The sequence below is a fragment of the Carya illinoinensis genome, chromosome 10 (assembly GCF_018687715.1).
Source record: "Carya illinoinensis cultivar Pawnee chromosome 10, C.illinoinensisPawnee_v1, whole genome shotgun sequence".
Taxonomy (NCBI): Eukaryota; Viridiplantae; Streptophyta; class Magnoliopsida; order Fagales; family Juglandaceae; genus Carya; species Carya illinoinensis.
The window spans coordinates 32,166,172-32,179,720 of NC_056761.1; the positions used below are offsets into that span (position 1 = coordinate 32,166,172).

At 39.8% G+C, this 13,549-nt stretch overlaps 2 protein-coding genes across 3 annotated transcripts; one reads left to right on the plus strand and one right to left on the minus strand.

Moving 5' to 3' along the window:
- Positions 1–1,971: 1,971 nt before the first annotated feature.
- Positions 1,972–4,443, plus strand: LOC122278649 (protein FAR1-RELATED SEQUENCE 5-like). Its single transcript, XM_043088831.1, has 6 exons — positions 1,972–2,529; positions 2,623–3,441; positions 3,568–3,657; positions 3,757–3,834; positions 3,931–4,012; positions 4,304–4,443. Exons 1-6 carry the CDS (start codon positions 1,972–1,974, stop codon positions 4,441–4,443), a joined length of 1,767 nt encoding a protein of 588 aa, XP_042944765.1.
- Positions 4,444–9,809: 5,366 nt separating this feature from the next.
- Positions 9,810–13,283, minus strand: LOC122279838 (short-chain dehydrogenase/reductase 2b-like). Of its 2 annotated transcripts, none has more exons than XM_043090715.1 (4): positions 11,891–13,283; positions 11,015–11,092; positions 10,741–10,926; positions 9,810–10,422 (listed from the first exon to the last, which is right to left on the minus strand). In XM_043090715.1, exons 1-4 carry the CDS (start codon positions 11,987–11,989, stop codon positions 10,027–10,029), a joined length of 759 nt encoding a protein of 252 aa, XP_042946649.1. In that variant the 5' UTR covers positions 11,990–13,283; the 3' UTR covers positions 9,810–10,026. The 2 variants fall into 2 exon arrangements, with proteins under 2 accessions (XP_042946649.1, XP_042946651.1); XM_043090717.1 differs by having other exon boundaries at positions 9,810–10,404; positions 11,891–13,271.
- Between the last annotated feature and the right edge of the window lie 266 nt (positions 13,284–13,549).

The window sequence follows — 13,549 nt, forward strand, 5'->3', positions numbered from 1 at the left end:
TGAGGAAACACGACTAGATTAGCTAGTTGGTTGTTATACTAACATAGACTGGTGACTGCATTAAGGCACCCATCCCATCTCATGCTTATACGACCAGTTGGATATCACGGGACCATCAATCCTATACTAACGTGAGACTGGTGAAGACAATTGCTTAATACACAAGAATTTGTGAAACCATGGTAATTCATGGAAAGTTCTCATTCCAAAAAGGCTAGAGTTGAACTCCAATTTGATACATAGCCGAAAGGAGGAAAAAATAGGTTACAATTTGATAAATGAGATGTACGTGCTTGCTCTTCTTCTTCTTTGCCCTTTTTTTTTTTATTTAATAACTTTTTTTTTTTTGCTTAGGAAAAAAATATAGTGTGCATCTATTCATACATACAAGCATTGAAATAGAGTTTGCACATTAATCAAACTATGAAAAACTGAACGTGGTCAACAGTAACGCATAAGACATAATTCTCATATTTAGTCTTGTACTACTATCTATTTTAGCTAGAGCTAGATGCACATAAACTCTACATATGCAATCATGCATGATTGTATGTATTAAGTCCTCTTGATAAAAAGTTGCGGCCATATCAATTTAGTTTCTAAATGATACATTATTCTGAGCATATATAATATCTATTACTGTATACTGCTACCAATGGGTTTAGGTAATATAAAGCTTATCTCCAAATTATTTATTGCATTTTATATAATTTATATAAGCTGATTTTTAATGTATAAATCTATTCTCTAGATGGAGAAAGGGAAGGAGCATGCATCTTCCTCTACACCTCCTACCGCACATCCAGCAATAAATCCTCTGTCCCAGGTAGGAATTTATCGCTTTTCGGCATATTCAGCTTTTATAGCATTATCATTATTGGTTTTGTTCCGTAGTTGGCACGAGTACATCTTTGTTTCATAATCATTTTTATTTTATATGTTAGGCGATACCAATATCATTTTATCTACATTTGTCAAACTATATGCATGGTTTCCATCCACCAATGCCACATGCGTGGTTACCACCATTTGTGGAGCATCCCGATGCAAACCCATCTACATGGACTAGTCAGGTGAGGATACTTCATTTCTTAAGTACAGTGGTTATTTTTATCAATGTTCGAATCAATTTCATGGGTGTAATTGTAGGGAAATCCACTGCCCCCATTTCACTCATCAGTTTTCTCTCCGATTGGTGCTCAGTCGACAACTTCAAGCCATGTGGATGAAATCCAACATATATCACCCGAGTTTACTGGAAAAAGTTTGTCGACTGAGCCTTCCATTCATGATACTGTTGAACCCAATGATGCCGATCAGTCCGGGGATAATGTCGAACTCAAAGATGCCGATCAATCCGGGAGTACAAATATTGAAGGGGTCGATACCGTTGAGGAACCAAAGTTGGGAATGGTGTTTAAATCTAAAGAGAAGTTACTTTCTTACTATAAACGATATGGGCAACAATCCGGTTTTGGGATTATGACACAAAGGAGTCATAGGTTTGAGGATGGAAGCATTAGATATGTCACATTGGGTTGTGCTCATGGTGGGAAGGCACAAAACCGTACGACAAATGTTGCGAGACCGCGTCCGACATCAAAGATAGAATGTAAGGCACGAATAAATGTGATGTTTAAAAAGGGGGTGTTGAAGGTGTCGAGTGTTAACAATTCCCATAATCACGGCCTAAGTCCAAAAAAGTCAAGGTTCTTTCGCTGTAATAGAGAAGTGAGCGAGTCTGTTAAGAGAGTGCTAGATATAAATGATCAAGCTTGGATCAGAATGAACAAGAGTTTTGCCTCTCTTGTATGAGAAGCGGGTGGGTTTGAGAAGTTGTCATTAACTGAAAAAGACTGTCGTAACTATATTGACAAGGCATGCCACCTTCGACTTGGAAAAGGTGGCGCTGGAGCCCTCAATGAATACTTTACTCGGATGCAATATAAGAATGACGGGTTCTTTTCACTAATGGATATGGATGATGAAGGGCGGCTGAGGAATGTATTCTGGGCGGATGCACGAAGTAGGGCGGCGTACAAATATTTTGGAGATGTCGTCACATTCGACACGACATATTTGACAAACAGATATGGGATGTCGTTTGCACCGTTTGTTGGTGTAAACCACCATAGCCAGTCAATTCTATTGGGGGCTGGATTAATTTCTAGTGAGGCTACAGAAACGTTTACATGGTTATTTCAGACTTGGTTGACTTGTATGAATAGTGAAGCTCCCGAGGCTATTATCACAGATCAAGATAGAGCCATGAAAAATGACATTAGTCTCGTCTTTCCAAACAGCCGACACAGATTTTGCTTATGGCACATCTTGAAAAAATTGCCAGAGAAGCTAGGTTCACATGGTGCATACAAAACTAGTTTGAAAAGTCAGTTGCTAAATTGTGTGTATGACTCTGACACAATAGAAGAGTTTGAGGGCTCTTGGGAAGTGTTGATTACGAAGTACAACTTGCAGGAGAATGCTTGGTTGAAGAGTTTATATGCTGAGCGTACGTATTGGGCACCGGTGTTCATGAAACAAGTTTTTTGGGCTGGAATGAGTACAACCCAGCGAAGCGAGAGCATGAATGCTTTCTTTGACGGGTATGTTCATGCTAAGACAAACTTAAAAGAGTTTGTCGATCAATTCGATAATGCATTGAGGAAGAAGATTGAGAGTGAAAGTGAGGCGGACTTCCAATCATTCAACGTCACAATTCCCGTCGTCTCTCCCTCTCCACTTGAGAAGATTTTTCAGGGGATATACACTTGCAATAAATTTAGAGAAGTTCATAAAGAAGTAATAGGGATGCTTTCAACTCTTCATACTCTACACCGGAAGGATGGTGTAATTGCAACGTACCATGTAGAAGATGAAGTGGATGTTGAGGATTTCATCAAGGAGGTGACCCACACAGTGTACTTTAATGAGGCCGAATGGAAAGTAAAGTGTTCATGTGCCTTGTTTGAGATGAGAGGGATACTGTGTAGACATGTGTTAGGCATTATGAGAGTTAACAAAGTCCGTTCGGTCATTGAAAAGTACATACTAGATCGATGGTGGAAAGACATCAAAAGGACATACACTCTTATACAAAATAGTTATGACTTAGTTGATCAGAGGCCTAAAGTTAGCAGATATTCACGTATCATCAAGAAATGCTATGAAGTAGCCACAAATGCATCTTCATGTGATGAGCACACTGAGGATATGCTAGATAAGCTAGATGCGCTGAACTTAGGCTATCGCACCAAGACGCCGCCCTTGAAGGTTGTAACTACTGATGCTGACACAATGACAGCTGTGAGTTCTAAGAAAGTATTGAGTCCTAATGCAGTCAAAGGAAAAGGTAGACCGCCATCTCTTAGAAAAAAATCAATGATTGAGAAAGTGAAACACACGACGAAGAAGGCTAGTCAAAAAGGAAAGCATAAACAAGTTAACTAAGTGCACTATTATGAATATTCACGCTTTTATACTTTGTATTTTACTGTTATAAAATACGTGAGAAGTGAGGAATGTTTATTCATATATAAACACCATCTTTTTTTTTTATCTTTGTAGCCGCATGGAATACAAGGCGTGGATGTTGGAATGTGCAGGAATTTATTTGGACAAGCAGATGTTGGAACAACACAAAATGTTCTAGTTCAGGTAACATTTTCCGAGTTTTCAATGATAGGAGAATTTAAATTTTTAGATAATACATAAACTTTTATACTTTTCACTAATATTCTACTTATGTATTGTTAGCCGTCACAATACACTACCGAAGTGTTGGACTTTAGTGCAACCGAATTAGGCTTTGCAGTGAATGAGACTCAAGAAAGTGTAAATGGTCTTCTTTATGTTTGTCATACTGTGTAAATGTTCCATAATAAAGTCCTCATGTTGGGTTGATTTTTAAATACTTCTTTATGTTCACAGATGCAAATTGGGTTGGATGGAACCCAGCCGGAATTCATGCAATTGGGGAGCAATTGGGGGACAACAGGAAATGTGGGCAGAGGTTAGCAAGAAATCAGTCCAAAGACTATCAGGGTGAGCCTCAGCCCAGGCACAAACAGTCTCAATCCAGGCTAATTCCCAATCAGACAAGGGCTCCATACCCACCCATAAACCTTTCTCTTCAAGGATTATGCCCCAATTAGCCCTAATTGGAAAATCTCATTGGGGGTTCTCTGAGGGTGGGAAATCCCAGCCTTTACCAGTAATATAGAAGAACTTACTTGTCCAGTTCTTCGCATTGGAGTATCAGGTTTCAAACTGAGCCAATTTTTTTGCTTTGTCTTTCTTGCAGAAGCTCAAAATGTTACCCTTGGTATGGCTGCAAGTTGTAAAAAGACAGAAATTCTCGAGCGGTTAGGTTGGGTAAAACTCCCTGAAGGGCTCCATGGCCATACGGAATACTATGCAAGCACAGAGAAAGGCCCTCAATGAGAAGGGGTGGAGTTAAGCAGGGGCTAAGCGAAGGAGGTCCAAAATATTGCGCAAAGGGTGACAGAAGGGAAGCCTTAACCTATGGGCCAACAAAGGCACGGTCAAGGCAACCGCCTGCGAAACCCTTATCATCAACACACCCTCGAGGGGGAACTTCCAATAGTGTTGTGTCACGAATGCGGTACTCTTCTCGAATCGCTACCAAATCCCTTTGCCTGAGGGTTGAACGCCACCCGAACCCTTCAACGGTTGGGACATCTATAACATAGAATGATTGCATGTCAGTGAGATGAGCAGAAATGCTACCATACTCAACCATGGGAAGAGGAGGTGAAAAGTAATAAATGGTTGGAAAAGGAGGTACGAGCAAGAAAGAGAGAATCAGAAGGAAAGCATAAGCAGGAAGGCACAAGAAAAAATAAATCGTACTAAAAGAGGGAGAGTAAATGGCTTAAGAGCAATATATTTGAAAATTGAATATGAAGAGCTAGCTGCTGTAAGCATCATGACCTGACAAATGAGCAGAATGGTAACCGTTGCACGTAATCCCTTGACTGTTGCTACATCAATAGTAAGTCATTAGTATCCCCATTTCTCAAAAACTGGAAGTGGCTAGAAGAGAGACATGATGGGACAGCGAGGTAACCATCGGGTTCAAAAATGGGCCCATGGGTGATTAAAAGGGCCTGAAATGCCTAATTCTATTTAATTTGCAATAGTGATAGAGTTCATACTTAAAAACCTTGTCTGTACAAAATCAAAATTGTGGGGGAAAAACCAATAAGATTTCACAACAAAAGGAAATTCCCCATGCCTTAGAGCAAAGGGAATTAGTAAGGTAGCTGGAGGGTCCATTTAGTTCTTCCAGCCCAACGGAGAGGGGTCTCTATCACCCAACCCAAGCTGGAGGTCCCAAGCCCAGTAGCTATGTGCCGCCTTGCATAGGAGGATAAGAACTCCATGCACGTACATGACCATTTAGATTACTCAGGTATAATCCAAACTAATAAACATCACGTGAGCATGATCAAACTGTAGAGTAAATCTAATTCAAACTAATGTCTCTATATATACCAGGTAATTCCAAAGAAAATCTCAATCTAAATTTTTCATTTCTCATGGGTTTTTTTTTTTACTGACTTACAGATCGGAGTGCTTGCAGGCGTACCATGCCGACGTCCTTTTACATCTTGCAAGTGAACAGCAATGTTTGGGGTGGTGGGACACGTCCTTAACAAAAGGTGTCATCTTTCTTGGATGCTTGTTTGATTAGCTTACATCTAGATGGTATATAAAACGTAAGAAATATATTTAGGATCCAAGTGTTCTAAAGAAAATGAATATATTTTAGACATTGTGAAAATCATGATGAAGTAGCTTCCATGAACATTTCCTGATCATTATCAAATAGGATCAGCTCCACCTTTTGCGTACAAGTGCGCTAGCTTATAAAAAAGTGTGCTCATGTATTCTTGTGTGCACATGTCATTATAAGTAGGTTTCCAGCATTTGACCCTTTTAAATTTTAGAACATGTTTTGGGAGAGAATGTCTGTAAGAGCAACGTGATGAAGGTCTCCCATATTGGAGAAGCAAGGCCTTGTCATATTAGCATAGATTTCCTTAGCTTAAAGCGTTGAAGAAAGAGATTAAATGATGTATCAAGAATTTCTTTAGGAGAAATATTTTTCGAAAGGACCCTTCCTATGGATGGGCTGTAGACTTATTCCACACTAGGAGTTCCCTTGTTAAGGCCTCCAGCCACAAGGATGACATGGCCTCCAACCACAAAGACGACAAAGATGTACCAAGTCCACCATGTCCTTCTATTGTGCTGCAGGCCTCTAGTCACAATGGTAAAAATATTGCCCTTGCACCATGCTCCACTACCACGTTGCAGGCAACGGACTACTCTGGCACAATCTCTACCAACAACAGCCAGTGAAGAGAATCTCCATGCCGAGTACTCTCTAGAATATTCCTGTAACCAACCTACTGAAATGTAAACATATGAGTGGTTTATGTGATCTGTGAAAAAGAGGTTTTCTTGCTAAGAAATTGTAAATATATAGAGGTGCAGAATACATTGTAGAATGAATGATATAGAGAATGAAATCAAAGCTTTTTTAGCTACACCTTTCTTCAAATAGTTTATGTGCATCTCCATTTCTAGCCTGATTTATCATGGTATCAGAGCTTTGAAAGGACTCATTGTCCCTTCTATTTCGACTCTCAGCCATGGCCTCTCTTGAAAACTCAAATATATCCTCTTCATCCCAACCTCCTCCTTCTTCGTCTTCTATTCTTAATTCTTCTTCTCATTTTGTCACTCTAAAACTTACCTTAGATAACTATCTACTTTGGAAGGCACAGATTGTGTCGTTCCTCAGAGGCCATCAACTATATGAATACATTGATGGCTCTCTTCCTGTGCCTCCATCCATGCTTAACAACTTACCCAACCCAACGTACACTAAATGGCTCTTACAAGACCAACTCATAATCTCAGCAATCAATACTTCTCTTTTTGATTCAGTGCTTGCCCAAGTTCTCTCTTGCTCTGCCTCTCACGAGGTTTGGTCCACCCTATAAACATTGTTTGCTGCACAATCCACAACACACATCATGCAAACCAAGTACCAGCTTGCTACTCTAAAAAAGGGTTCATCCTCCATCACTGAATACTTTAACAAAGCTATGTCACTCTCCTCCACCCTTGATGCTGCTAGTCAATCTCTCTCCCCATTTGAGTTCACCATCTATCTTCTTGCTGGCCTTGGTTTTGATTATGAATCCCTGGCTACATCCCTTACCACTCAACCAGACCCTTTTTCCACTCCATAGATTTACAGTTATTTTTTGAATCGTGAGTCTCATTTGTCACACCAAACTAACACTTTGCTTTCAGGAACATCTCTTGCAACACATGCTACTGCAGTTCACCCATATGGTTTCCAAGTAAACTGTGGCAGAGGCAATCCTTCAAGAGGATGTCGAGGCCGTGGCCCAGCTAGAGAAGGTCCTCAACCATTTTCCAATCGATCCTTACTCAGCATCCAGTATGCCAAGTATGCCAGAAACCTTGTCATTCTGCCTTTATGTATTACTGATTTGATCAGGCTTATCAAGCCCCACCACCTCCCTCTTTTATAGCCAACTACATGGCTTTACCTTACCCATCACCTCAAATCTCTCCTTCGGCACGACCCTCACATACCTGGTTTCCTGAGACAACATCCAATACAGAACCACTTTACATTAGAGTTCTCCAATCTCAACTTGAACTCTACAGCCTATCAGGGACCCGATCAAGTTAGTATTGGTAATGGGTCAACCTTACCAATAGAGAATATTGGAACAGCTCATCTTCACTCAACTTTGAGAAAATTTGTTCTCTCTCAATTGCTTCATGTTCCCTTTATTACTAGAAATCTCCTTTCTGTTCATTAGTTTTGTTTAGATAATGCTATATTTTTTGAATTTCATTCCAATTCTTTTTTGTGAAGGATTTGCGCACTCGAGTAGCTCTTCTTCAAGGCCATGCTAGAAATGGATTGTATGAACTTCCATCGGATGTCACGGCAACACCTAAAGCATGCATAGGTGAACAGACCTCTTCTCAAACTTGGCATAATCGACTTGGTCACCCATCTCCTAAGACAACGTCCTTTACTATCCATAGTTTTAACCTTGTTGTTGTGGCTAAATCCCCTATGTCATCATGTCACGCTTGTCTACAAGCAAAATCCCATGTTCTTCCCCACCCCCCTCACCATCTAGGTCACTTAAGCCTTTCTTTTTACCATTTTTAGATGTTTGGGAACTGGCTCATGTGCCCTCCTCCAATGGTTGTAGGTTTTATCTTTCCATCATTGATGACTTTTCGAAATATATATGGATATTTCATTTACAATCTAAATCGGATGTCTCTACAATTTGCTTAGCCTTTTTTAAGCACGTAAAAAATTTCTTTTAATCAACAATGCATTCCATCCTTTTGGGGGTGGGGTCGCGGGGGGGGGGGGGGGGGGGGGGGGGGGGGGGGGGGGGGATCAGCCCCAACAAGAAATTTGCTAATTTCTTGGCATACATCATGTCACATGTCCCTACTCTCACCTGCAAAATGGTACGATTGAACATCGACAACGGCAAATTGTTGAGACCAGGCTCTCATTACTTGCTGAGAGATATGCATGGCATGCTTTTGGTTTTATGCAATTGGACTATTTGGACCCATTTGTTAACAATCTCTCTCTCTCTCTCTCTCTCTCTCTCTCTCTCTCTCTCTCTCTCTCTCTCTCTCTCTCTCTCTCTCTCTCTCTCTCTCTCTCTCTCTCTGAGTTTGTTTCCTATCACATTACAAGTTGTTAGAGCTCTGCTTATGGTGATACCTTAAAAGATCTAAGATCTCTTCTTCCCGGTTTGCTTTCCTTTTGGGTGGGGGTTGTAGGGGCAATTGAGACCTCAAAGACCATCAAGAAGCAAGTTCGTTGTCATCCAAACATAAGCAAGTGATTTGTCTTGGTGCACTCTTGTTGGAATAGCTAAACCCAGACCCAAATTTTAACTAATATGATATAAATTTAGCTTTATCTATTCCATTTGCATACAATTCCCACGTTGAATTATCAATATATTCTTTATATAATAATAAAATAATATTAATTTATTTTTAAAATTTTTTAATTATTTAATTTTATTATACTTTATCATTTTACTAATTATGTGTTAATTAGTAATAATATAATAGTCCTAAAAAACTGCTGCAATCAAATCATGATATGAAGTACGGAATAAAATATTTTTTGTAGGGGTGTACAGGAACTGATCGGACTGGCCACAACTAAATGAAACTGGCCAGAACCAATGAAGAACCAATTGGGCAACGGCAAAAACTTGCTCAATCCTACGTCAGCCGATTTGGTCCCAATTTAACCTATTGTCAAACCGCTGAACCTGCCAATGGTATATATGTATTAAACCCACACATCGTTATCTCAACTCTATTACTCTCAGTCTCCATCATCTCCAACATCTCCACGACTCAAGGTCTACTTTTTCTTTATTTGTTTTAATTTGTGATTTTGTTGTGAATTTCAAGTTGATTTGTTATGCATTTTTTAATTTTTTGTAAATTTTGAGTTGATTTGTTTTGAAATTGTGATGTGAATTTGGAGATGAGTTAATAACCAACGCATGATAGTTCAAACAAACTATCGGTGCAGTTTCAATTTTGGATCGAAACCGCATGGATGGTTTCGATTTACACCTTATTTTTATTTCTTTTAGTCATGCTACAGTTACTATCAAATTTGACTCACAACACTCATTTACTATAGCAAAAAGCCATTTCCTTTTACATTTACATAATCCAATGCAATACATTTTGAGACTTTATTAGCCAAACACCCCGTTGGCTTCGCATTTGCATAATCAGTGCTCTTAATAATTTATTTGCAAAAGACTTAAAAGATAAACCTTCAGCCACATTTTCAACTTTGAAGCAGAACGTAATGGTACTTTCAGTAGCGGAATGGTAACTTATTTAAATCTTGACTTGCTGTGAAAGGAAAACGACTATAAATCAAAACTCGGCAACTTGAGTACAATCGAAGTAGCATCCTGTAGGGCCACCATCAGGTAAAAGAGACAGCATTACTGGGCCTCTAGCCCCCTCTTCTACAGTCATTATTCCTGTGTTCCAGTTCAAGTCCGTCTTGACAAAGCCAGGATGAACGCAATTGATACACATGGAAGGATACCTCTTGGCAAGAATTCTAGTGTAGGCATTGAGGCTGGCCTTGGAGATGCTATAAGCAGGCATCATCAATGTCCATCCATTGCTTTCAAGTGCATTTTCTTTCAAGTCATGAAGAAATTTTCTTAAAATCGCATCCACTTTCTCTTCTGTTAGGGTCTCTATGTCTCCCAGTTCTTTTCTTATATGCTCACCTGGAATCCTCTGCTTAAAGTGATGCTTCTGTTAAACAATCTGTATACGAAAGTGGTGCTAGGACCCAAAAGGAATAGCTGCTAAAAATGTGGCTCTCTCCGAAGCAGTGATTAGTACGAGCCAAGGATGTTAAGGTCAATGACTACTTTCAATGGGATGTTAACATGAGAGGAAGTTTACCAAAAAGTTCTCTCATTCAACTCATATTGATTTAAATGATCCGTTAACTTGTCTAAAAACTAAAAACTCATCGGAGCATTGTGTTCATATAATAAGTGCCTTTGTGGATATAAAATTCTGTAATCTCTGATATATATGCATAGGTAGAGGAAGATTAGCATTTACCCTTAGTTCACTCCTGAGGGAGCTCACATTGACTACCCTTGCTCCTGCAGGGGAAAGTTGTAATAGTGGGAGGAGAGCCTCTGTTAGCCTTTTCACACCATAGTAATTGGTATTCAAGCATTCTTCTGCCTTCTCAACAGTATGTTTGATAACTCCTTGAACCAAGTTGGCAGCCTTTCCTGAGAGCTGAAATCAAACAGCTAGTTATGGGTGCCACTGCCAATCTGAACAAACTCATCAATGATAATTTACAGCATCTACTCCATGAACTTACCCATGATGTGGGATCTATGTTTAAGGCCCTTAGGCCTTCCTCATCAACTACAGCACCACTAACTCCAGCATTATTAACCTGCAGAATTCATAGCACGAATCTCAAAATATCAAAAGTTCAATCAGTTTTGATCATGTGATGAGCATGACTCCGCTGTTCCCTGCCACTAACGATCTGAAAAAGTAATTTGCTAAAAGAGATGTTGATAAAATCTCAGATGTCCTTGACAATTCGGTTGTAATTCTGTGAGTCATAAGATTCCAAATTGATATGATTTAACCTTTACCAAGATGTGGCAAAATGAGCTTTTATCTTCTGACATATATGGCTATATTCCCATAGATTCCATCCTTTTCTTTTACTCTGCAGATTGAGTATAACGAACTCTACTTATTATGATATTATTGAGGCAGTAGAATTGTGTGCTTCCAAAGACTCTTCTAGAATAGTTGAGAATAAGTCTGCAGAATCTTCTTGTAATAAACTAGGCTAGACAGGTGTCAAAAGATGAATGGAAATGGACTGCAAAATCTGTTATGGAAAGGTCTATATATACTGACCTCGTATATACTGTAATGTATGAAAAAGAAGAAAGGAAAATATTCATGAATGAAAAGTGAGGTTTCTGTGAGGACTTTCTTCAAGAGCTTTATTCAAACACTTAGCATGCAAATATATTTACTCTGTTTTATTATGGTATCCAGAGCCTAAACAGACCAACGTCTTATGTTTTTTTTTCTCTTCCGTTCTTCTTAAATCATGGCTTCTTTAGATAAAATTTCTTCCACTCACAACCTCACTACTGCATCTCATTACACCAACATCAAACTCACCATTGAAAATTTTCTTTTATGGAAAGCCCAAATTGTTCCTTACCTGGAAGGGCATCAACTCTTTCACTATGTTGATGGTTCCTTCCCTCAACCTTCTGCTATACTTAATGATAAACCTAATCCGGCTCATACTCAGTGGCATTTACAGGACAAGTTGATAATCTCCATCATCAACTCTTCCTTCTCTGATTCGGTCTTGGCACAAGTTTTGGACTGTTCTACCTCCTGTCAGGTTTGGACGACCTTACAAAACCTGTTTGCTGCTAAGTCTTCAGCACATCTCATCCATACCAAGTTTCAGCTAGCTACTCTTAAAAAAGATGCTGAATCCATTACGGATTATTACAATAAAGCAAGGTCTCTTGCCTCAACCTTAAGTGCCGCTGGCCATCCTCTAGATGATTCAGAACTAGCTATTTATCTTCTAGCTGGACTGGGTACTGAATATGAGAGTTTGGTTACCTCTCTGACCACTCGCCCAGACGCCCTCTCTCCCCACCAGATTTTTAGCTACCTTTTGAACCATGAATCTAGGCTTTCACATCAAACTCATTCCCTGCTTTCAGGCACCACCATAGCCGCACATAATACCACTAAATTTACACCTCCCAATAATGCTTCCCATGGTCGTGGGAATAATTTTTGTAGGGGACATCGCGGTCGTAGCTAAGGGAGGGGTATTCTACCTGCTCCACTCCCACCTCAACAGCCCTCTCATTTCTTCTCTCCTCACCCTGACTCTCTCGTCCTATGTGTCAGGTTTGTAACAAACCTGGTCATATGGCTGCTGCCTGCTATCATAGATATGATCACTCCTATCCGACTCAACCACCTGCTGCTTTTGCTGCCAATTACACGGCCCTTAACACATCACCTACTCCTTCAAATACATGGTTCCCAGACACAGCTGCAACGCATCATTTTACTTCTGATATTACTAATCTTAATGTGGATTCAAGTGTTTATCAGGGCTCAGATCAAGTATGCATCGGAGATGGTTCTAGTATTCCCATACAGCATGTTGGATCCGCTCACCTCAGCTCAAACACTGGCAAATTTCTTCTCACAAATCTTCTTCATGTTCCCTCTATTTCTGGCAATCTTCTTTCTATCCGTCAGTTTTGTCGTGACACCAATGCATTTTTTGAATTTCATTCCTCTCTCTTTTTTTGTGAAGGATGCATGTTCCCAGGAAACAATACTTCAGGGGCATGTTGAGAATGACTTATATGTTTTTCATGCGGCTGCAGTGCCCTCTTCTATCTTCCCACAAGTTTTTTCTACTGTTAGAACCTCTGCACAACTTTGGCACGCCAGGTTGGGCCACCCCTCTTCTCGTACCACCTCCTTGATGCTTCAAAGGTTCAATCTACCTCTTACCACCAGCACAACTCTGTCTCCTTGTTCGGCATGCTCCTCCTCCAAGGCTCATGCTCTCCCTCACCCTACCTCGCTCACGCATTCCTGTTTCACTTTTCAATTAATGTTGATGGATGTATGGGGTCCTGCTTCTATTTTATCTACTAAAGGGTCTCGTTACTTTTTGTCCATTGTTTATTCTAAGTTCATCTGGTATTTTCCTATGCAATTAAAATCTAATTTTACTGCTATTATTTTATTATTTTAGCATTTCTGAACTATGTCACTACTCAATTTTCTTCCAAAATTCTTTCAATTCAGACAGATTGGGGGGGGGGGGGGG